General features: G+C 38.5%; 3 protein-coding genes across 7 annotated transcripts in view; 1 reads left to right on the forward strand and 2 right to left on the reverse strand.

The window, feature by feature from the left end:
• Positions 1-3: 3 nt before the first annotated feature.
• tsnax (translin-associated factor X) lies at positions 4-17,299 on the reverse strand. Of its 3 annotated transcripts, none has more exons than XM_086258600.1 (6): positions 17,068-17,299; positions 8,211-8,300; positions 8,002-8,116; positions 6,546-6,676; positions 1,779-1,900; positions 4-625 (listed from the first exon to the last, which is right to left on the reverse strand). In XM_086258600.1, exons 2-6 carry the CDS (start codon positions 8,251-8,253, stop codon positions 248-250), a joined length of 789 nt encoding a protein of 262 aa, XP_086114726.1. In that variant the 5' UTR covers positions 8,254-8,300; positions 17,068-17,299; the 3' UTR covers positions 4-247. The 3 variants fall into 3 exon arrangements, with proteins under 3 accessions (XP_086114726.1, XP_086114725.1, XP_086114724.1); XM_086258599.1 differs by lacking the exon at positions 17,068-17,299 and adding an exon at positions 9,913-10,218; XM_086258598.1 differs by lacking the exon at positions 17,068-17,299 and having other exon boundaries at positions 8,211-8,337.
• On the reverse strand, positions 11,615-13,897 carry LOC147315650 (uncharacterized). The gene is made up of 3 exons (XM_086258601.1): positions 13,387-13,897; positions 13,098-13,253; positions 11,615-12,666 (listed from the first exon to the last, which is right to left on the reverse strand). The coding sequence occupies exons 1-3, from the start codon at positions 13,507-13,509 to the stop codon at positions 12,436-12,438; spliced, it is 510 nt and encodes a 169-aa protein (XP_086114727.1). The 5' UTR covers positions 13,510-13,897; the 3' UTR covers positions 11,615-12,435.
• A 1,166-nt stretch (positions 17,300-18,465) lies between the features above and the next one.
• egln1a (egl-9 family hypoxia-inducible factor 1a) overlaps positions 18,466-24,717 on the forward strand; it is a 37,057-nt gene continuing 30,805 nt past the window's right edge. Inside the window, exon 1 of one of the 3 annotated variants that reach the window (XM_086258602.1) lies at positions 18,466-19,490. In XM_086258602.1, the coding sequence (XP_086114728.1) occupies positions 18,804-19,490 (687 nt within the window). In that variant the 5' untranslated portion in view covers positions 18,466-18,803. The remainder of the gene's footprint in view (positions 19,491-24,717) is intronic. The other 2 variants (XM_086258604.1, XM_086258603.1) reach the window with 2 other exon arrangements.

The following is a 24,717-nucleotide window of genomic DNA, read 5'->3' on the forward strand; positions in this document are numbered from 1 at the left end:
GCATATTTGGCACAGAACCTTTATTCATGCAAAACAACTGAAGTCATCAGACCTTTATCAAACAAAAGAGAATCCATTGTCTATTGTAATACTGTTGTTATTGTAATAACAAAAAATGAACAAGCATGTCATAAAACACTAGAAACATCAGTGAAATCCCATTAAAAATGCACACAAACACCAAATGGAGCTAAACTAAACCAGACAATGAGACCACAGAGAAGAGCGTCGTTGAAGCAGTGCGGGATTAAACCACTCCTTCCTCGGGGTCGATGAGTGTGGTCCGACTAGAGAACACGTCTGCCAGCATGTGTTTGGGGATCTCCGAGCCACGGACGCGTAGGGTGTAGCACGCGTCTTCTACTTTGCCCAGGCTCTGCCGCAGCGTGTGCAGCTTCTTGGACACCTCGTACGGGCCTGTGTTCCCAATGTAGGAGAAACCATCGTGGATCTGCCGCAGGAACTGGCTTAGCTGGAAGGGTGTGTCAATGTCGCCATTGCCGACGCTGCTGATGCACATCCGCATCAGCTCCCCTGTTAGGTCGGCCACGCCCAGCAGGTAGTCGGACGACGTCACCTGAAAGGTCAAGACCTGAGCGTTCACCGGCATCGCTTCAGCTGAGCCCTGAATTGGAAAACAGGACAGGAAAGAATACATTCTAAAAAGCTGGGCCTTTTTATAAAATGTCAACAAAAACAGAATGCAATGACCTGCAAATCTCTTAACCCCATATTACATTCATAGTAGAAGACAGAAAACTAAATGTTTAATCTGGGAAGCTCATTTTGAATTAGATGGCAGCAAAAATTTCAAAAAGTTGAGACAAGGAGGGAAAAAAGGATGAAAAAGTAAGTGTACTAAAAAGAAACATCTGGAGGAACACTATTATTTGAAATTCTTTTGGGAAATCAGAGCAGAGAGAAACTATTCAGCTTGTTATCAACGCTCAGTTTAAAAACCTGCATCTGTGATGGTACAGGGATGCATTGGGCACCCATCAATGTCTTTTTCAGGGAAGGCCGTGCATATTCCAGCAATACAATTACAGTTGTATTACAAGTACAACAGTGTGGCTTCAATAGACGGTTAGAAGAGCCTTGCTCCTGCAGTGATCTTCCTGAAGTTGGAATCTTTCACCAGCTGAAAACATCTGGAACATCATAAAATGAAAAATAACAGAGAAAAGACCCAAGACTATTGAGCAGATAGAACCCATATCAGACAAGAATGGGACACCATTCCTCTCCCAAAGGTTCAGCTGATCCCCTCAGTTCCCAGATGTTTATAAACAGCTGTTAAAAGAAACAGGGATGCTACACACTGGTAATTGTGACACTGAGACATGCTGCTGGCACCAATTTCAAAATTATCTTATTTATTTATGTGCATTTTCTGAATTTGAACATTTTATATGCAATGCCTTTAATGCAAATTAATGAGATTTAAGTCATATTGTGTGGATCAACAGACACCCTACAACTGAAAAAAATAAACTGTCACATCTTGCTTTAGAAAAGAAAAAACAATCCAAAAATAAAACCATTAAAACATTAATGGTGAAGTTTCTATATTTGGAGTCTCAAATCGAACGGTGACCTTACAGTGGCTACATCTAAGTTTTATTTTTATATACACTCTCTGAGCCAAACAGAGTTTGATACCACGAAAGCGACAAAATCTATTTTCCAGAATGTCACATAGTTCTTTTAAGGACTTTTTGGGGATTAAAAAATACTTCATAAATTGTTAATGTTCAGTCAGTCCTCTGTGATTTTACCTTAGGATCTGCCTTCTCTGTGTTCATGAACACCAGCCTGGCGTTGATCTCTTCCAAGCTGATGAGGCAGCGATGGCGGATGTAGTGCAGGAAAGAGACGGCTTCCACATATTCCTGAATCCCTGATGAATTAAAGTACATTAAAATGGATCAGAGTAAAACAATGGCATATTCACTTGATCATTTCACTGTGCTTGCTAAAACTGAATGTGACAGTGGCTGGGGCATTTGTTTGCAATTCACTAAAATGACCATGTATCAAATGAGCGTAGCAAGCAGAGCGTGCAGCATCAACATGAAATCTGCACAGTACAGATCACAGATGGAGATAATGATTCAAATAAAACCTGTTTCCTGTCTCTATCTTTTGATAGAACAACAGTGGGTGTTGTTTTTGGTGGGCTAAGATGACCCCTCATTTGTTTTCTGCCCCTGGGTAAACAACAATCCAATAATCACAGGACGGAAGACTTTGTGTCTGAAGTTTACTTTTGGAGCGGCAGTTGAACTTCAAAGAGCCTGCTATCTCTCCGCACTGACCGCAATGCGCTGCACGGAGCCAGCAAGAATACTTTATCTTGACTGTACTCTGAATAGCTTTCACCACTCTGATTATGATTTCAGTCCAGTCACACCAGCGTGTACAGGCAGTGGGCCGAACGACTACACAACACTAATGTGCACGGAAAATATGAAAACTATCAATCGCAGCTACTTCATTATTTGGTTTTGTAAAATAAATGCATTAAATATATCGATGATCCTCTATATTATGTCTTAATGACTTCATTTAACATTTTGTTTATTATGAATAATTATAGAAAAATCATTGATTTTTTTTCTATTAGTTTCTTAGTAGCTGACAAATTTCACCTGCTGAGACAACAGCAAAATCTGATACTGAGAACTTCAATTTGATAATTACCTAATAACTCTACTTACCAACATAGTTAAACATTTGTGTCTTTAAACAAAAGACGTATCAGAACCATATCGCAGCATTAATTCTCAAAGTTGTATGGGTTACATGGAAACATTATGTCAACAATTTGCATTTGATTAACTGGACTGATCTGAACAAGCTGGAGCAGAAAAGTTAAAAGTTAACCAAGTATTGCAAAAGCAACATAAAATAGCATCTTAAGGAAAAAGAGAAATAATTGGAAATAATGAAATGACATGAATTACCAATTTATTATCAAAAGAAATTTGAAAAAGAAAAATTAATTATTATCTAATCATAATAAACTGTTAACAGTTACAACAAAGTATCCAGTGGTAAAAAAACAAAACAAAATATTTTTATTCTTTGGCTCTTAACCCGGAGCGAGAGCTTGGGTATTTAGGCTGCTATATTATTGCTTGTATTTTTTGTAATTCCTTGAATGCGCTTGTGTATGTGTGTGTGCGTGTGTGTTAGTGTTAATTCTTTAACCCTTTGTTTCATGTACAACATGTTGGTCATCTTTGTTGTTTTTATGAATAAATTTGGATTGAAAACATTTTTTCTAACAGCATAGTTAGCATTGAAACATTGTTACTTAAAATTGTGGATTAACAGTTTAAGTGAAACTGAGTGGTTTGTAAGTGTAGTCGCAACTTTAAATGGAGGATTAACTATTAATAGTTACAAACAAAAACTATTAAACTGAAACATGTTTACTTGGAGTACATAATTTTATAGTACTGTGAAAGAGTCTTTAGCCACTTTTCATTTCTTTAAATTGTTTTTCTCCAGGCTTCCAAATGTCTTTAAAACCTTAAAAGACCTTTGGAAGCCTGGAGTAGCCATTGGCTACTTTTTCACTTATATACATAACATAATTTCCTTAGGGATTAATAAAGTATTCTGATTTTCATTCCAGTGCTTGGACCTGATCATTTTCAGAGGAATGTTTTTTGATTGTTAAACCACTTAATGCTGACATATGAATCATTCGTAAATAAAAAAAGAAAAAGCACCTAACTCAATTTTTCCAAGCAAAGTATAAAGAAATGAGGAGCGGCTAAAGGCTTTTGAAAAATACTGTATTTTAGGCTTCGGTCCTCCCAGTGTTTATTTGGCAACTGTTTTCGACTCTTTAAAAAAAAAAAAAACAAAAAAACAAACTGCTTACCAGCTAAACACTGCCAGTGGATCCACTTTCACAGAGGGAACACCACAGTCCAGGGCAGTTTAAATAAGGCTTTGAGGCAGGCAGGCAGAGCCCAGTTCCTGCATTTACTGTCAGGAGTTGTTTATGTCTTTACTGAAGCAGAAGTTACCTTTGGTCAACGAGGCTCGCAGAAACCTTACAGAACATCGTGTCTAAACAGTGACTAAGAGCTAAAAAAGTGGAAATTTGAGAGCTTTTACTGGCATGGTGGTAGGAAAAGTTGAGAGGCGAGGGTGCGAATATAGCTCGGCAGGATCAGATCTTGAGTAATGCGCAAACAGTACCGTTGCGGTTTGGCGCACATTCATGTACTGAGAATACTGAGGATTTTTGGACTGAGCTAATGTTTGACCACAGAGCGGTTCACTGAATTGCAGGTGAGCCACGTGAAAAGTTCCACATGTTAATGTACGTTTGCACTGACTCATAGCAGCTAGCAGGGTAAAAAAAATAACAACAACAAAAAAAAGCGTACCCAAGTGCCACGCTGCTCTGTTATCAGTGGCAATTATGGTCAGATTTAGCCCACAATATCTTTGATGGTCATTATATAAAAAAAACAGACCCATTACACATGCCTGGAGACTTCTCCTCCAGCCAAGATTATCTGGAGGGCCCGTGCATCGAGCCCAGCCTCAATCTAATAAAGACGATGAAAATGGGGAAAAAAATAAAAGGGCTAATTGGTGGGAACTGCCATTGGTCACGTCGCGAAGGATGCAGCAGTGATTCCTGTGTGACCGCAATCTAAAAATGACTTCCCCAGCTGCTAGATAACAGCTCCCACTCGCTGCCAGTCATGTTTTTCTCCTTCGCTGCAGACATTATGGCTACAGTAACAAAAAGTGGTGCTTATGCTAGTTTGAAAACAACTTTATCAGAAGGCGTGACCATCACATCCAGGCCTGCATCAAGGTCATGCTTTAACACTATCACTGACTTTACAATATGTCTATTGAAGATAAAAGAAAATCATTTAAGTACAAATCATAAAAAAGAAATTATTAATTACATCAACGGATAAAGAAAAAAAATGTAGTTTCATATCTCACCTTAACTCTAGATTTCGACATTTCTTTGTCTACTTCTTATTTTGGGTGAGTGACACTATCGTCACTCTAAGGCAGCTGAGTGAACCAATCAGAAGTAGACTTTCTATCAGAGCTGCATTATACAATGCAAGCTAGTTGTGCTAACTTTCTATTGACTATACTCAATGGCTTTGAATGACCTTTTAGGGCCTTCCACACTATTATTCAGTGTTGGGGAGTAACGGAATACATGTACCGCCGTTACGTATTTAAAATACAACATATGAGTAACTGTATTCCGTTACAGTTACCGATTAAAAAGGGGGTATTCAGAATACAGTTACTTTGTTGAAATAAATGGATTACACTGCGGTACTTTCCTGTTTCATATTGTCGCGGGTCAGGACTGTTTGGGTTTTGTTTGACAGCTACGTTCTGTTGTTCCAGGCGGCAGCGTTATGGTTGCCATGGTTACAGGGCGACGCTCTCTGCGACTGTGTGTTTCCTGGGTGAGAGAGCGCCTTTTCGTTGTTGTTGTTGTTGTGCTAAGCTAACAGGCAGAATGCTACAAGCATAGCTCTAAAGAATGTAGCATCATGGGCAGTGTAGTCCGTGTTGCAGGGAGAATGCACTGCCATACACGTTATGGGTCTGTGAGTGCGAGGAGGGAGAAAAAGGGGAGTGGAAAGGTACGAGTTGTCATAGAGGAAAAACGGGAGCTGGAAGCATGTAAATATAATAATAACCACTTCAGCCAAGAAGAGTGCCTGACGAGCCCAGTTGTAAGTAAGCTATTAAGACTCGACTGTACACCGTGTTCGTGTTTTCCTCCGAAAACAATAAGTTCCGTTGGAGCAGTCTTTCAACGCCTCTCTCTGTCAAGAAAAGTTGACCCACACAACAAAGTAAAGCTATTTTTCGGCTACGAGCCGACAGGGACCCCGCCGTATTAGTCAGAGGTCCCTTTACTACAGTTCGGAGTCGCGGACCTTCAGTAATAGTAATAAATCACACAGCAATAGTACATTCATGTTGTTGTAAAAAGCACGATAATATATTAAGTAATCAGAATTATTCAGTTATTATTATTATTGTTCAAAAGTATTCAGAATACGTTACTCTCATTGAGTAACGTAATGGAATACGTTACAGAATACATTTTGGGGCATGTATTCTGTATTCTGTAATGGAATACATTTTAAAAGTAACCTTCCCAACACTGTACTATTATTATATTAAAGGTATATTTATTAGAACCCTTAATGTACTTCATAAAGATTAAAACAGCAAAATACTTACTGCTTAATAATAAGAAGGAGATTCAACGAATGTGAGCTATCATTTTTGCAAACACCTCTAGTGGAATCTACATCAGATATGATCTGAGTCACACACAAAGGGCCACGTGCCTTGTATCCCATGGGACCATAATCTAATAAATCCACTTGGGTGTGGCAGGAGAATTTAAACAGCCGATTAACCATTTTAGAGTGAAAAAACACCACTTTCAAAGAATTCAGTTTCTTTCAGAATAAATATGTGCTTTATATATAAACGAAAAGAGGTAAATGACCACTCACCTGGTGTGAAGGCTCTGTGAAACTGATAAATATCCTCTCCTTTCAACTCCTCAGCAATCTGCCCAATCTTCTGCCTGACTCCATCCAGCTTTATGTCTGCCTCGTTCAGGACATCCTCTGCATCTGGTACACTTTACACACAGAAAAAAATGTTAAAAGGTACAAAAAACATATAAATATTTATTTTTGTTTTAGACTTACTTTGTTGCATGCCCACTACAACTAATGCCAATGTATTTATTGTTTTTACTTATCACTTTTAAAGATCATTTGCCATTTTAAGATGATTTTCCCCCTGTGAAGCTCATTAAAGTCCTATTACATTTTTAGCTGACGCTGTTCTGAGATCTTGATTGACATTGAATTATATGTTTTGTCAAGATATTTCCATATTATTCCAAAGCATATATTCACACATTACATCCCTCTCAAAACTATATCTGTACTGAATAGAGACAATGTAAATGATAGGTAGGTTATTTTCGAAGCTGCTGTTTACATCAATGATATAAAAAAGACACTCTGTAGTGTCCAGACAGCAACTACAATCAGAAGCAGGCTCCAGTGAAAAAACTGATATACAGTTATGTCTAAAGGGTTTAGAACAATGATACATTTTTTGTAATTTTGCCTCTGTATACTAACACAGAAGACTAAACAAAACAATCAATATGTGATTGAAGACTTTCAGGGTTAATTCAAGGGGTTTAACCAAAGTTTTGCAGAAAATGTGAGTAACTACAGATACTTCTGTCCTGAGCCACCCCTCACTTCCTCATATTTTGCTTCAAATGAGCCACACTTGTCATTTTTTTAAACTGGTCCTGAGCAATAGTTTTCCTGAATGTTTCTCTTTTGACATTGGCTGCTGTGCATGTCATTTATTTGTGGCTCATCAGAAATGGCCACAGCAGAAGAGTGACTGTCGATAATCATCCACTTTAGTTGTCTTTTGTGGGCTAGTTAGTATGTTTTGTCTTTAATAATATATCAGATTGTTTATCTGGCTTTATCTCTGACAGGTTTATTTTGTTTTCTTTTTTAGCCTAATGATGCCTAATGATCTCTTTTTGCTTTGGTGTTTAAAATTAAAGTGGAAAACTATAAAATCCTAATTTCAACATGTTGAATGAACTTCAGATATCATGTCTGCTGTATTTATCATGAAATAACCTAGGAAGAGGCCTCACCTGAAACTGCCTCAGTCAGTACAATTACTGGGCCTTTTGAGAATGGGAAACTGTGTATAAAAGTGGCTGTAACTCCTACACAATTAATGCAATATTTTTGTTAAACCCCTTGAATTAAAGCTGAAAGTCTGACCTTTAATCACATCATGATCATTGTTTTAAAAATCCACTGTGCTGGTGCACAGAGGCACAAGTAGTTATCCCAAAAACTTATAGACCTAACTGTACTAATCTATACGGTGCATATTATTGTTAAGAACACCTACGTGGTCACTCTGTGCAGAAGAAATATGGTTCTCTTGCTTTCAATTGTGACGTCGCGACTAATCTTAACAAGACGCTCATATTTGTCGTGTTTGGTGTCGAGCTCCTGTTGGAAAACTTGAAATACACAGAGAAATGTTTCAGTGCAGGCAATACAACATTAAAACCATTTGGGTGCAAAGTGCAGTGAGAATACTGAGGATGCTGTTACCTTTGAAGGCAGCCATGACAGACGAGGAGGGGTTGGCACTCATTTCGTGCTCCTGCGCTGCATCTGCATTTCTCCGTGAACAACCCTCACCTGACAGTAGAGATGATGTCATAGTCTTTAAATAATAACTGCCTCTATCTGCCTCTCAGTCACACAAATAAAATACACTGAAAAAAATGAAATTGGGTGGTTGTTATATGTACAAGATTCAAACTTGTAATTGGAACTAAATTATTTCATGTTCCTATGGTGAACGTAATTAAATCATGTAGCATCTGCATGAAATTCAACAACTTAATTTGTTCTTGTTGAGATGACATGATCATGACATACAATCTAGTAAGAGTGGTTAGTTGCCTGGACTCACGAAATTCACAAGATCACATTAGATGCCAAACTGCAGGAAAATCGTTGGAGTTTTAAGAGGCAGACAACTGCACCCACACGTGGTGTGGGTGCAGTTGTTTTATCGCCATTTATTGTGGTTTAACCTGTCAAGGACAAAAACGTACAGAAAAGTCTGCATCAAACCTTGTAATCAAAGCTTTCCTAGTTTTCTTTCCTAGCCTGGATTGACAGCTTGGTGGTGTGATGGTGAGTGCTGTTGTCTCACAGCAAGAAGGGCCTGGGTTCAAATCCACAATCTGTCTGGTTTGCAGTACGTAATTAGAGTTAGGTTAATTGGCTATTCTAAATTACCCATGAATCTAAGTGCAAATGGTTGTTTGTCTCTATGAAATCATCAATCCCATATTGGTTCATTAAGCAAGACTAGCAGTAATTGCCCTGATTAACAAAGTAGTTGTTCAAACAACAAGATTTCATTGTGTTTTCCTGAAGTTTTTAACTTGTGTAGAATGAATTAAAACAAATTTCACTTTACATACTTCAATATGTAAAGTGACATAAGTCAATGTAAGTATACTACGTTGATCCAACGTAATCTGATTACATTAAACCACCAAATGCCAAATGTGTTGGTTTGACATGGTCAAAAAATGGGTTATTGTACTTAGTTAAATCACGTGGAAAAGGTGCCATGATTAAATTGTGTTTCTCCAACAACAGATTTTTTGGAGTGTAGGACAGAAAATTTCTTGTATGTACAAACAAATGACAACGACAGTGGCTGCATGGTGAGATTTTTCCCATTCAGCAGCCAATGGCAACTTGTAGTGACCAAATGGCTGCTAAGAGCTTGAGTGCGTGGGTATACAGATTGCGTGTAATTGCCAACCTGACCCCATTCAATCGGAGACTGATAGAAACATTTATTGCAGGTTTTAGTGACAGTGTTGGCACGCATTAGAATCTCATTTTTTGCAGCAAAAAAATATTGAAAGTGAGATAACTTTATTTAAAATTGTGCATACTTTGCAGTTGAAAAAAGACAAATGCGATACTTGGCTTAATGCAAAAGGTTAAAAAAAAAGATAATAATATTGTATCGTCAATGAAGTATTATGATAAAATCCTATCGTAGGGTGACTCGTGATTCGCACTAGTATGTGCTTTAGGCATTTTAAGGGAACACGGGATTAGCACTGTTTACGTCTGTTACGACCGAAATGATTTCGTTAACCTGACTTAGGCAGAGTAGGTTAAAACGTTATCATGTATTAGTCCTACTGTTATTTTAGGCTTGCTGGGTAATTACAAAACTCATAAAACTAAACTTGTTATTTTGAAATGATGGACTTACCTTCTCGTTTATTCATAGCTTCGGTGTTGTAGTGCACAGTTTTAAGGGGTGTATTTCGAGTGTTTTAGCCACTAACTAACGCCAGTACCAGTCAAACGTAAAGGCTGAGTACTATTACGATCAAAAAACAAAATAGTTCCGCTTTAATCCGAAAAAATTATCTTCTCTGATCGATGGAAAACAAAATTAGTAGAGCCTACAAATATTTTAACGCGAATAAAACGGTGTTTCCTTGGTTTTAATAACAGGCGTTGGTGCGGACCTCAGTCCATCGCGGGGCTTTTGCGCTGTTTACACGCGTAGCAGGAAATTCAAAGAGATGCATCACGGGATACGTAGTTAAATGTCAGCATCAGGAGTTAGTTTTATTACAATGTTTTCCTTATTACTAATTTTCAAATAATTAGAATCTGCTTTTAGAAATTTGGCGTAAATATATAACAATTGCATTTATAATAATAACACAATTTCAATAACAACAATACAAACATATAACAGCTATATTTATAATAATTACATAATAATCGCTTTTATGACGTTATAACTATTAAGTAAGTTCTTGAAGATACCATGTATACTAATTAGATATTCCCATACCAAACCAAAAAGAAAGATGTGCCACACAGAACTTGTGCAGCCCAGACAATTTCTCTTTCCAGTCAAAATTCAAACGTAGAAATTCTCCAGACTGCCACCCTAAAATAACCAGTGTCTTAGATATTCCATCGAATATCTAAGCCAACCTTTGGCGAATTACTCGTCTTTTCAACAAAACGTTCCACCTTGACTTCTTCCACAGATTGAAATGTCTTTACTGAAAGTCCTGCAGATGTGATTTGCGATTGCTTTCTGTTAACCATCTGTGCATCTTTTTGAATATTGGCCACTGTTGTGTGATGCTTACTGCATACGTTTGTTTTCATTCACTTTTCATGATTATTTTTAGGTCTCAATTTAAAATTGGGCGTCTCCCTGTGGTCATTTAACATCTCCGAGAAGTTGTTTTGTGCATCATATTTTTCTTCTTCTTGTTTTTATGTCATTGTCATTTTTTTTGTAGTTTTTTCCCCTTTTTGTAATAACACCTTTCATCTTTTTACAACCACTCTCTTGGAATAAATGTACATATCATCACGTTTGGATTTACTATCTAATTTTGAGTGACAATTGGGGTATTTTCTATGTGTCATTGTTTTAACTTTGTATCTCTTTAAGTGTACTTTGTGTCTCATTTTAGTAATTTTACATCTTTGTATTGACATTTGGTCCCTTTACCAGCATCTTACATCTCTTTGGTGTGTCATTCTGGATGATTGTTTTGTGTATATTATATTTGTGGATAAAACAAGACCAGGGGCCCGTTCTTCGTACACTGAAAAAAATAATCAGTGGTATAAACGTAAAAAAATTATTGTAATCGGTTGCACGAAATTAAGTTATGTTTGGTTAACCTTAGTTTTTTATGTTATACCTGCACACATTTTTCTGGTAACACAAACATGACTTTATGTTGTTGTTATGTTTTTCATTCCGGTCAAATATTTATAGAAACCACTTGTTTATCAGACATGAACTTTTTGTGTTAATTGTATTGGACTACTATGTGTTATATTGACAAGATTATTTTATGGTAAGCTTATTTTATTTTATAACAAATTTCTAATATATAATATAATATAGTATATAATTGAGTGTTCAATAAATAAAACTAAATTAAGGCTGATCTTACTGTATGTACTGTACACTTTCTCTTCAATCAAAGAAATAAGCAAAACATTTTTGAACAATGACCTGTATTTTTGAAAATACTACACAGTTGTAACAATGGACTTTCAATTCAGGCTTCCAAAATATACATGAGTCATATTTGTACAATGCATCTCTTGAAAAACATTCCACAACATTCCTCAAAGTTATCTGCTGGAACCTGAATTCAACATTGTGGGGCCTTGTGACATCGCACTTATGTAAAAAATTGTTTTTTAAATGTAAGAACCATAAGGTAAGGTAATATGGCAACAGGGGTGTAATTATTAAAATGACACAAAGAAGAGACTTAAAATAACATTATAACCCACAGGCACACAACCAAGAGACCTAAACTGATTAGTATTGGCTTGCTTCTATCACTAAACATCATAATCACTAATACTAGACGATGCAATCTGTTTGTAGTGGTGCACCTTGGGAAAAAAATTGCAAACTGGTGAAATTGGTGCAAGGCACCATTTCCATTGAGAAAAATGGACATTCAAAGTTTGAATTTTTTTTTAAAAGAGCCATGGCTTGAAAAGTGAAAACTGCAGTAATAAAGGCCCCAAGTTGAAAAGTGCCAGAAAAATAAGTTTCACTATGTACTGCAACTTTACCAGTGCTGGCTTAAAAGAAAGGATGGTACATATTTGAAGAGGTAAACATGTTGTTCCCACATCATAACTGGAAAACTGTTCAATCGTACAGTCTGGTCCTGAAAACCTGGGCCTTCTTTGAAAGGCTGTTCCTTTTGAGCTCCATAACCAGTTTCTATACCTCGAAGGTATACTTTTCCAGTGGGTAGGTGAGGTTCAAAGTGTACATTAGTCCAAACAGCATTGCAGCTGCTAGGGTATAGTTATCCAAATCCTGCCAGACTCTCTGGCCTTCAAGGACTATCCCGATGTCCTCAGGGCTGCCATTGGCATCTCTTGACTTTATGATGTAAATTCCCATGGTTGTTTCCTTATTAGATCGTTGGATAATGGCTTCATCTGTGGCCTAGAAAATGCAGAATTCCAAAATTTAATTAAACAGAACACTGGTCAAAGAACATTATACCAAATCTTATTTTAATCTGTGTCACTATTCCAAAAAATGTTAACATTAACACATTAGGTGAACAAAAATGGATTCATTACAGCATGTGATTTGAGTCCTCAGAATGCTTAAAAAGGTAATGCATGAAGTGAAATCTCCATGCAAAGAAGCAGAATACTGTCAGAGCATAGAGAGGTGTTCAACTATGAACTCCACACATCGTTCTAATGCAGGTAAAAGAAAAAAAAAACAAAACAAAAAAAACGCACCCATGGTAAATTGTGAAAATCCCAGGTGATTTTCAACATACTCCTGGCATAGAGTGACAAGCAGCATTTTGTTAAAATTATTATTTTCCCTAAAGTGTATACACAAATGAATTTTTTTCTTACCTGGGCCGTGGGCTCCAGAATGTTCTGAAGTCTTCTTCCTATTTGTCCTCCTCGCCTTTTGAAGACCTTTATTAGTTTGTCAGATAGCACATCTATCTGCGAGAGTAATCTGGACTGCAGTGGCATGGTGGTAATGCGCTTAAACTCTGCATTTATCTAAAAAGAGAAGTTGTCACATAAAAATGCTGTCAAAATCTCAAATCTCACAAGGTTACATCCACACAAAGTTATATTACTATTTATTAGCTATGGGTCCCATGTTGCTGAGCAGTTCCATAGTTGCCCTTACTTCCATACCACCCAAAGCCTGTTTGCAACCACAGCAGTTGCCTCCTTCTGGCCATTTTGCAGTTCTGCCAAATGACCCAGAAACTACATCTATTATTGTCATATACACATCAAGGTCTTTCATTAATACTTAGTTAAATTAGTTAATTTGACCTTTCCAGAAAATTTACCTTACAGAATGTGAGATAACATATGCAAATCTTCACTAGTAAATAAAATAATGTTATTAAAACCTTAACTGTAACATCTCTACATAACAGCGCTAGAGAATTGTTCTGAAGCAACACCAATCTGCCCTTCAGCAGGGATAAGCACCATATATCGATACAGAAAAAATAAATTTAACATATTTATATTGTCATTATTTTTATCTCTTTAAGCCCTCCTCTCAGTCTCTCTATAAATCAGTTAAAATAATTTGTTGGGTTTTTGTGTGTCTTTAACATGTTATCAGTAGATTACATTCACTGCCCCAGAACATGAAATAAAGCCCCACGTCATGCACTTCCTCTCCTAATGAGTACTGCATAGGTGTCATGCCTGCCCCTTAGGGCCTAAATAAACCGGGGGGGGGGGTGTCTTTAGTGAAGACACCCCCCCCCCCCCCCCCCCAACACACACAGAGCCCACCCCATGGCAAACTAGCTTATTTAACTGTATAACTAAAACATTTTAGGTACAACCAGTTAACTAAATGGACACGAGTTTGTTAGTCTGTATTCACTGAGAAAAAACAAGCGAATGTGACTGGGCACACACTGAAAAAAAGCTAATGCACATAATATTGTCCCGCAGCTTAAGCTAGCATTATCGTTAGTTAACTTAAGGAATGACTTGTTTTTTACATTATGTTGCTCAACAGCAATTCATGAGAAAAACTTCCCCATCTAATGGATGTTCTCTTCGTTTCCTCTCAAACATGTAGTTTTCAGTTTACCTCGACAAAGTAAAGCTCAGCACCAAACGTAAACGAAGCGAAGACAAAAAATGGCGGACCGCCACAGTGAATTTTCCCTCGTAGAACACACCCTGGGGGTGGAGTTTCAACAGAAAACATAACTATTTTCTGTTATTTTGATATGACTGGTTTTAAAAGACTGAACATCCTTCTAAAACAAGTGAAAGGCGTGAGACTTAATTATGTTTAGACCAAAAATATAAATGATTCATGTTGGATATATTTACTGTATTTTTACTAATTTAACAACGTCATCATTGCATTAGTCGCTTTATGCTATTAGCATTAGCTTGAAGCTCAAGGTCGTCATTTTATTTTATTTCTTTTTCTGGGCTTACAAACAGGACACACAACATTTAGATAACCGTTAGACTGAATCTTGGGTCTGTGTTGAGTCTTCCAGCTGCTGACTACAGAAGCTAGATTGACCTTTCAGCATGTTTATAGCGGCTGTGGCTATGTGCTGGTAATGTTACCGTGTGTGAGCAGTCACATTGGCAGCAGACATGTTTCACCAAACTAGTCATATCCTGGCCCTACATTAGCTTGTTTAATGGTTAAGACACTGCAGGTACCACCACTTACTACAGACACCGATGCAAGTTTGTAATAGTCTGTTAATTTAAACTGAAAGAATATACAAACAATATTAACTCACATTATATATGTTAATTACTAATTTGCTTATCGCATAATTTCGGTTACCATTAGCTAACTGGAGCTAGCTAACATTGGCCTCTCATGGTTTTCGATAAACAGCCCACATACCTGTAAAATAACAACACCCAGTAAAAGTCCACATATATAAAGGGTCTACACTCGTTCTCACTGGTGTGTTAGCTTTAAAATCTTATTTACCTTCAAGTGTAAAACTCCAGATGGTAGTAGATTTTCCAAAGCGAGAGACAAAAATGGCGGACAGCGCAGCCGATTTTTCCTTTCCAGGGGGCGGAGCTTGAGGATAAAACACGACTAACTTGTTTCTTTTCAACATGATTTGTTCTAAAAGAATGAATATTCTTAAAGAATATGTGAAAATTAAAAGACAAAAATATGTTTAGATGTGAAATTTAAATTAGTCATGCTGGATATATGAAGTAATTCTATGCAAATTCAACAACCACCCTATTGCATTTTTTTTCAGTGTACGTCGCTTACTACATCCAAGATCAAATGACACATCCAAGACCAAATCATCGCGCTAACCGTGAGCTCGCTAATCCGGTTCTCCGAACACACCTGCTGTTGACGATTAGTACAGCTGGATGAAGTAATGTGAGATCACTGGGTGTAGTAAAAGGGGCTACGCATCGATAGTAGAAACATTGATCGGCAACCCTCTGATTGGTCGGCGAAAATGTCGAAGGAGCGCGCTCGGTATTTTTCGGCAGCAGAGCAAGAACTCTTGATTGAGGGATTTCAGGAGTTTCAGAGTTTAATCAGAACGCAAGGGAACACTGCAAAGGCTGCAAAAGCAAGGAGAGAGGGCTGGCAGAAAGTTGCTGACAAATTAAACTCGTAAGTAATTTAATAATAACAATAATAATGGAGTGGATTGATATAGCGCTTTTCAAGGCACCCAAAGCGCTTTACAATGCCACTATTCAGTCACTCTCACATTCACACACTGGTGGAGGCAGCTACAGTTGTAGCCACAGCTGCCCTGGGGCAGACTGACAGAAGCCAGGCTGCCATATCGCGCCATCGGCCCCTCTGGCCAACACCAGTAGGCGGTAGGGTAAATTTATTGTATTACACTATATTATCCAATATTATATTACATTATATTATGTTATATTATATCCCCTTACACATTAGAGCCACAACAGGACCCACTAGAACATGGGAACAAGTAAAAGTGGAATATAAGAATATGCTACAGAATGGTAATATTTATCACTTATATTGCTTTTCGTCTCTAGGAAAGAGACCCTGAAATAATCTGTTTGTTTGTTCATAACAGCAACCAAGAAAAGGGCAGAGCAAAAAAAAGACAGGTGGTGGTCCTGCACCCCCTCGTCAACAAGTTGGTTAAGTAAATAATACCCTCACGGGAATATCGATATCTCTCAATGAGCACACTGTCGCGCTGAGCTAAAGGATCCTGTCTATCCCGCAATATACGCTGAATTCTGAAAACTCTCCTTATCAATCTTGCACCTTCCGCAATGGGCTGCTCGCGTATACGGACAGGACATGGCTGCGACAGACTTCCCAAATCCACCTTCGCTTTTATAGCCGTGGTCTCTCATCTTGATTACACAAAGTAATTTGCAATTACTACTGTGAAATATGAATTACATCTGTAATAATCACATACATGTAATAGAATGTTAATAGTACATTTCCCTTTTTTAGGAAATGACCTGTATGTATCTGTGTGAAATCAATAAAAGGATCAAGTGCTGCATTATCTTTAGTTACATTGATAATATTTATTTATGGTGAAACAGTGGTGGAATATCGCTGTTGCTTTCGTATAAATGAAGCGGACATACCTGCGTGGCCGCGATCTAATCCTGTTTACATAAAGTGAACCTGCTCCCGAGCAGGTTTACGCTTACGGCTCTGTTGCTATGGCAGCAAGTCCCGGATGAGCTTCGGGGAACCGAACGATCCGAGATCACGCGAAATCGTCAACAATCTAATCCAGCTAACTTACTTAGCGAGGTACGAAGAACGGGCCCCTGGACCCAGATGAAAAAACAAAACAATTTAACTTACCGTTGTGATGAATGAATGACAGGTGTTTGTCATAAAATATTTATATGAGTACCTCCATGCTCAATAAAATTTAAAATGTTATCCAATATGGCTTCCAGTAAGTGATTTAAGTCACCGGTCTGTCATAATCCTAAGTTTCATAAACTGCACGCCACCCAACTTATCTGTCTATCATAACAGCAGCAAGCTCTTTAACTTTTTGTTTGTGCGAAAGGAATTTCACCTATGCGAGCCAGGAATGAGAGCACAACACAGTGCTGCTGACTGGAGATGCCTTCAGGTGCTCCCTTCAAGCTCCTACAAACTGATTTGTGCCAAAAACTGGTTTCCGATTCTTCTGTTTTTATTATGTCTTTTTTCTCATAAATAGACTATAGTCAACAGGAGCCACGAAGGGGTTATATATAAAACAAAGAAACGACTTGTTCTGCAAAAAATCTTTATGACTCCGTCTTATTGCATCAACATCATGATTATAATCCAGTCCCTTTTGGCCAATTAAAATATATTTATAGAAGTGTGATGTTAGTTCTTGACATTTTAATTTTAACGACACATTTGACTTGCAAGTGGGTAGCTTCTGTTTCACTAGCATCACAAGGTGACAGGGCTCAAAACGATTTGCTATCATTCATAAGTGGTATGTTTAGCAGATGTAAATACCTCCAATTATGTTTTTATTTGTATTATTTTGGGGGGACAAATACCAGAAATCACTTTTCGGCACGACACAGGTTTTTAGATGTTTCTTTTGCTTAATATAGAATAATTACAACAGCATAACCACACGCAGGTAGACAAATACTCATCAGAATATCTGGTTTCTTACTTTATAATTTAGGCTATATGATACTATTGCTTCGATAGGAAATGCGCACAAAACGAGTCAGCGATGCTTGAAGCAACACTTGCCATATGGCTATATCTCTTTTGCTTGTCCTTTCCACAAATCTGTAAGCGGTTTGTGTCAAATTTAAATGACAGCGCTACCTTTAATTTGCCATTACACAGTATTGCAGTGTTACAGTAATGGTGAAAGTCAGAAAGAAAGCAACATTGGATTTATAACCTATTATACTGGATTGGGTACTCAAAGTATAGAAGTATAATCATGCATTTATGCCCTTTCAGTCTGTTGCACATTTTGTTCATACTTATTACTGCATGGTTGGTGGAGCTAATTTTCTGCACTGTTAGAGAACATGAATATATTGCATAATTGAAACAGTTAGGGTAACATATGTACATCACTTTTTACCGACTGACCAGAGGCGCATGCCCACCCCCGACAAGACTTGAACATGAACTTCCACGTGTCGCAAACACGCCACTTTTTCACCGCCAACTGTCTGTCCGACCGCACCTGAAAGCAGCACGAGAGAGGCGGTGCCTTTGTGCTGACGTCAGAGCGGGCCGGTCCTCGAGCTGGGCTGGCTGAGCACACTCTGAGCGGCGACATCCATTACCCCGGGAAGGAGAGCTAGCTTGCAAAAATGCCTCCCAAAGACCTCGACCCACCCCTAAAAGCTGGTCCATGGGCGCACGTTGTCGTGTTATTCCGCTGACACACGAGGAAGAAAAGGACATGAGTGCGATAAAATGGCAGGGTTTTGAATGTTTGATTCCTCTGGGTATCAGCGTGGCGTCGGCGGCGGGTCGTTTCCAAAGTTGTCGATTAGCAGAGCGCGTGAAGGATCGGTATTAAAGGAGCAGTACGCCTCCTGTATCCTCAAAACATGGAGAAGCCGCAGAGCGAGCTGGACCGAGACCGACAGTACTGTGAACTTTGCGGGAGGTTTGATAACCTTCTTAAGTGCGGTAGATGCCGCAGCTCCTTCTACTGCAGCAAGGAGCACCAGAAGCAGGACTGGAAGAAACACAAGCTCATTTGTAAAGAGGCGGACAAGCCGCAGCCGCCCGCACAGAAGCCCGAGCAGGCACCGCCGCCCGGGGACGACGAGGCGCCTGAGAAATGTCGAGAAGAGCAAAGCTCCGAGCAAGCAGACATTGCAAACACAAAAGCACTGAGAATTGAGGTGAGAGCTGGACATGATATGTCCGACAGCACCGCCACACCTAACGGACAGAGCAGCTTATCCCCGCAGAAACTTGCCATGGAGTGCATAGTGCCGTGCATGAATAAGCACGGCATCTGTGTGGTGGACGACTTTGTAGGAGCAGAGATCGGGCTGGGCATTCTTGAAAATGTCAAGGCCCTGTACGAAACTGGCAAGTTCACAGACGGTCAACTGGTGAGTCAAAAGAGCGACTCCACTAAAGACATCCGAGGGGATAAAATCACGTGGATCGATGGCAAGGAGCCCCGCTGCGAGAGGATCCAATTTCTAATGAATCGCATGGACGACCTGATCAGACATTGTAATGGCAAACTGGGAAACTATGCGATAAATGGAAGAACAAAGGTAAGTACGAAGCACACGCGCATACTGCGCATCTACTGCATTCATCCTCCAGGAGCCAGAGGCTTGCTGGTGCGACACCTGCCACACACACTACAAGGTCAGGGAAGCAGCAATACTCTGCGTGGGGATGAAATCAAAAGTACCGCAGGTTTTTAACAGGGGTGCATCATTCTGCAGAAGCTTTTTTTCTCCCACTTTTGTCGTTAAAGCGCTATTAGGTGTAACAGATCAACCTTGTTTGCTAATTAGATTCGACTTTGCGGGTAAGAGGCCGGTGAGCCCTCTTCTGGCTTTGCTTTGAGTCAGAAAGGTGATTGCTGGTGCTGCTCACATGTTAATGGTTTTGTTTTGGACGCACGAAGAGTGTGCACAGACAGCGCACGTGTTCGGTCGCCATGGCAATAGAAAGACACCCTCAAATCATTGCTCTAAATAAACGCAATACCTCAACCAATAAGAAAGATTAAATTTGGATAGAGCACGTGTCTGCAGCATCTTTGAATCAAATGAAATCCAGCTGAAATCTAATGAAAGCAAAGCACGAGGCACATTGTTCTAGCAAGCAGCTGCAAGCATATGTCATGCTGGACTGTTTATTCTAGCCTAAAATGATAAAAAATAAAAAATAAAAGTATATTGATCCTAGTTCAGATGTGTAAATAGTTTAGCTTTCTGATGCCTACAGAATATATTCCTAAATCCATATTATCCATAGATTACTGCTCAAGTCCAGTCCTCACCTCTACAGGCTGCACTCCCTCCATTAAGTGTGTATTGTTCATATTTTGAATGACTATTGGTTTTTAGATGTGTTTCGTAGGTGTGTAATTATGTTTGGTGCTCTATTTAAAATAAACGTGATGGGGAAAGCATCAGATATAGAAAGCAGAGTTTCCAAATTAAAGATCAGATTTCGCTGAAAGCACCTTAGTAAGCAGTGAATAGCAGAGCTATATGTTCTAACAGACTGCATTAGTTTCAGGACGGTCATTCTGACCAGTGACACGACTAACACCGTTAACACATGCTGCCACATGCACAAACAATGGAGGCAGTCCAGCTTATCAGAATGTATATATTGTATTCATATGTTTGTACTTTAGCTTTTATTTTTGGTAAAATGTGAGTGATGTGAAGAAGCTGCAACCATGTGGCAGCTTTAGTGGTGACAGGTTGTGGTGATAAGTTCAGCGTCACACAACATATTTGGTTAGGCAGCATTCCTATACTGAGAAGAAAACCTGCGTGTTACAGGGGCGAAAGGAAGCTGTGGGTAGCTTCTGTTTCACTAAAATGTGTTTTCTAAGAACTTGTTTTTAATTGTCGGATGTCCTCGTTTTTTCAGGCTGAGCAGCTAGAGTTCAGAAGCTCTCCCGGCTCCTGGTTTGTTTTTTCCTAACTGTTAGTGCTGTCTAGTGGATAACGATGGTTGCGTGTGACCTGCGACTCTTGACAGATCTGGTCACCATGGCCTTATAGCATGAGACTGCCTCAGGAGAGGATGAGGTGCTTTCAGGCTTTCTCCTCTTCCTCCTCCTCTCCTGAGTGAAATTCTTTGAAGGCTATAGTCACTATTAACTAGAAGTTTAGCAACATCACTTTGAATCTGGCTAGAACCTAAACACACTAAAGCAACGGGCCTTTTATTATAATATTAGAGAAATAAATCAACTTTGTAGTCACACACCTCTCACACAGTTGATGGAGCCATCACAAATATCTGCTCTGTTGGCTGAGAATAAATAAAAGCTGCTGGACTGTGAAACAATTTTTTTTTAATGATTTTAGTTAATATTATAATTGTTTAATATAATTATTTATTAACCTAACATCAAGCTGTTTGAGATTAAATCAGTTTTTCAGAGCGATTTCTTTAGTTTTTAAATTGAATTCAAAATGAAAAGAAAAAATAAATCAGTGAATAAGAGGTGAGTGGGATACGTGACCTAGGTTTATGGCTAAACTGACAGGTATTTTTGACCACAAAGTCTTTTTCGCAAGGGTTAGGGTTTTCTACCTACACCACAGGAAGCTTGCTGCTGCTGGTGGAGGCTGTGCGGCAGTGGGCTCGTACACTTTTGGAGACCTGCGCAGCAGCCGTGAAGTGAATAACGAAGAGCTTAAGCTCACAGCTTTACTTTCTCCAGATAAATCACTAACACTTTGAAACTGGTTCAAAGCATTGCGCACTAAACCAGTAGGTATTTTTTTACTAAAATATAAATATGATATAACATAAACTTTCTGGTCATTTGGGAAAATGTAGGGTTTTTTTTTTTTTTTTTTTTTGTATTGCTTTGTCCAAATCGTGTGTAGATTAAACATGATTTAACTGCAGAGTTAACAAACACCATATATTGGAATCAGCACATTTTTAGAATAGTTTAATAATAAGTAAACATTATGGCCTTTAAAAAGGTCAGATTTCTTACAGAAGTGTTATTAAAATCTGGTACATTGGGGGAAAAAATGGTTACAAAAGATTTAAGGTTTTATTAACAGTTATTGCATCTATGGTTGAGCCATATTACACCGTTTACGGTAATACTGGTACAATGTAAGGCAACGATAAGAAAATAAAATAGACCCTGTGCACGAGAAAATGCTAACTTCCTGGTTTGAGACCGGATGTGGGGTTGTACATTTCCGGTAGCTTTACTTTGCGGTCAATCGCTACTGCGAAGATATACTCCAAAATCATGTCCAAAACTCGAAAATGGAAAGATCGCGTTAAGTTACAAAGAGCAGAAGGTGGGAACACTCACCACTGTTGTGTCATAAAAAATCTAATGATCAACTTTGACATTTAAAGAGTTTAGATCGATCAGTTGTTTACATCACTCAACACAAGCAGAACTGCATTACTGCAGCAGAAGACACATCGTCCACATTCAGAAGCACATCTCTGTATAGTGACTGGTCTTATGATTTAAACAGGCAAATGTTCAGCATTCAAACTACAGGTGAAGAATAGTCCAACCAGATGTTTCCCCTTTATGTCGATATCAGCTAGTCAAGTACACACCTACACAGCATGTCAACAAACCGTGAAAAAAGCCACACAAAAAATGAATGATTGCTGGTAAGGGTTTCTATACATTAGTATTTACGAATCTCCGTTTTCAAAAATACCCGTGTACGTGTGGACGTAGCCTCAGTCTCTGACTGGAAGCGCTAATTCGTCATTCGGCTTTTGTCAGACTAAAGTAACTGTTAAAACTGTTTGAAAAGCTCAGCTATACAACAAGGAGAGATTGAGAATTTCCTTTTAGTTCTCAGTTTATTTGATATTGACAAAAGTTAGTCAGTTTTGTCTGTTCTTCTGTAAAACAAACTAAGATTTATTTTTAGAATTAATATTTTGTTTCTAAGTGGAATTGACAATTTAGTCTGTTTCGTTTGTTCTATTTTGAAACTTAAACGCTTTAGCGGCTGCCTTTTGTGTAGTTTGCAATATTTGCCTTTATTTATCTGAAAAAGTCTCATGTTCCTTAAGTACATCTACCCTGTTGAACTTATGGGAAATAAATATTTAAATAAAAACAAGCTGATGATTATTTCACATTTTACTTGTGAGCAACGGCACAATTAAATCTTACAAATATAGTTATTTGGCTTATATCGTGATAGATATCGTTATCGCCTGAAATGGAAAAAAACATATCGTGATATGAAAAAATCTCATATCGCCCAGCTCTACTTGGGGATAGAAGCATTTACAGATATATTGGGTAAATGCCCAAGACATCTATAGAAATGTAAATCGCCGCTTGATTCATTCATTTGCTAAACTTGTTTTGGACCGTAAACAGGGCGTGAATAGGACACCGGAAACAAAGCTCCCCACAGGAGTTTCCGCACCGGAAGTAGCATATGCTAGCGTGCACAAAGTCAATTGCGATAGAATATGGGTAAAACGCGCATGCGCAGTTCCTTTGTTTTCATACGCACATGGCCAAAAAAGCATGGCGGCAACGGAGAATGAGAAGGGGGAAAGCGGATCGTTGAGTGAAACGGATGAACCAGAATTGGTTTGTAAAAATGGTGCCACTTCAGTGATGTGGAACTGGTTTGGTGTTTGTCCGTCAGATACCCACCAAAGCACTTTTTTTGTAGAACATGCAAGCGGGCCGTATTTGTCGGACTAAGGTGCTCGTAAATCTGGGAGTGATCTGGGTCCAAAACTCCGTCCGCTACAGGTCCCAAAGTCAACACTGAGAGTTAAAAACTGTCTAAATTCTTTCATCTTTAATAAAACGAACAGCATTGATGCTTTACCAGGTGTAACAATTAAGTTTAACATCCAGCCATCCATGAAAACAGAATTTATTGCATTTAACGGAGTTAGAAGTTAGCGGAGGTTAGCTCGCTAGTTACCTAAGCATGATATAGCATGTTCTGACTGAGAGATTTCTGAGCAAATTAAAACGTACAGCTCTGCTATCACCTCCAACATAAATGAAGACAGAAAACCAAACAGCAGTGACGTTTGTAGGGTTACTGAAGTTGGGCTAGCTGGTATATAATGATGTGATCGCTAGCGACACAGCTATGTTAGCATAACATAAACAGTGAAGCTGGAGGATGAACGCTAACTTTTTTCCACTCGATAAAAGGTAACATGAAGGTTCCTGATGGTTAGAGACAAATGCAATCTCATGGCAGGATGCTGTAAACGGACCAAACTTCAGTCAGGAGAACAACTGAGATAATCCACCCACAATAGGAGGTTAGTCATTAATATACTGCAACAACATGGGAATAGAGCAGCTGTGATAGAATACAGCATTAATGAATGAATGATACAGAAGTGGAGGAAGCAAGAAGAATGAGTTAAATAAAGTTTGATTTATCTGACTGCTTTGTTTCGCTTAATGTGCCTTATAATCCCGTGCACCTTATGGTCCGAAAAATACGTATTTGACGTTTTTATTTGGCACACTGCAGTTTAATGTTGCAAAGCACCTCTTTTTAACTTTAGTGGATATTATATTCCATTTCTACTGGAAATGCCTTTCGGTTAAACTGTCAGCAGGGAATTTGCATTTGCACTGTTAAATTTTTATATAGCTTTAATGCACATAAAAAACAGCTGCTTGTTTAAGTGAAAATAAATGGATGGGTTTTGTTGCGGTAGTAAAGTTGTGGAGTTGTATTTTGTCTTGCATTAACTATATCATCTGTTATATCGTTTTCGCAAATTTTCAAATATATATCGTGATAAATA

This window comes from Aulonocara sp. 'chitande type north' Nkhata Bay, linkage group LG13 (assembly GCF_057382095.1).
Source record: "Aulonocara sp. 'chitande type north' Nkhata Bay isolate Kocher_YH1m ecotype deep benthic linkage group LG13, A_spYH_male_GT1.1, whole genome shotgun sequence".
NCBI classification, from domain to species: domain Eukaryota; kingdom Metazoa; phylum Chordata; class Actinopteri; order Cichliformes; family Cichlidae; genus Aulonocara; species Aulonocara sp. 'chitande type north' Nkhata Bay.

Excerpts from the sequence above, each read along its gene's own strand:
- LOC147315650 (XM_086258601.1), bottom strand. The coding sequence starts at position 13,509 with ATGAAAGACCTTGATGTGTATATGACAATAATAGATGTAGTTTCTGGG. Across the intron at positions 13,254-13,386 it reads AGGCTTTGGGTGGTATGGAA|ATAAATGCAGAGTTTAAGCG; the intron begins GTAAGGGCAACT and ends TTCTCTTTTTAG. Across the intron at positions 12,667-13,097 it reads TTCTGGAGCCCACGGCCCAG|GCCACAGATGAAGCCATTAT; the intron begins GTAAGAAAAAAA and ends TGCATTTTCTAG.
- tsnax (XM_086258598.1), bottom strand. The coding sequence starts at position 8,322 with ATGACATCATCTCTACTGTCAGGTGAGGGTTGTTCACGGAGAAATGCA. Across the intron at positions 8,117-8,210 it reads TGTCATGGCTGCCTTCAAAG|TTTTCCAACAGGAGCTCGAC; the intron begins GTAACAGCATCC and ends GTGTATTTCAAG. Across the intron at positions 626-1,778 it reads CAGAGAAGGCAGATCCTAAG|GGCTCAGCTGAAGCGATGCC; the intron begins GTAAAATCACAG and ends TTTCCAATTCAG.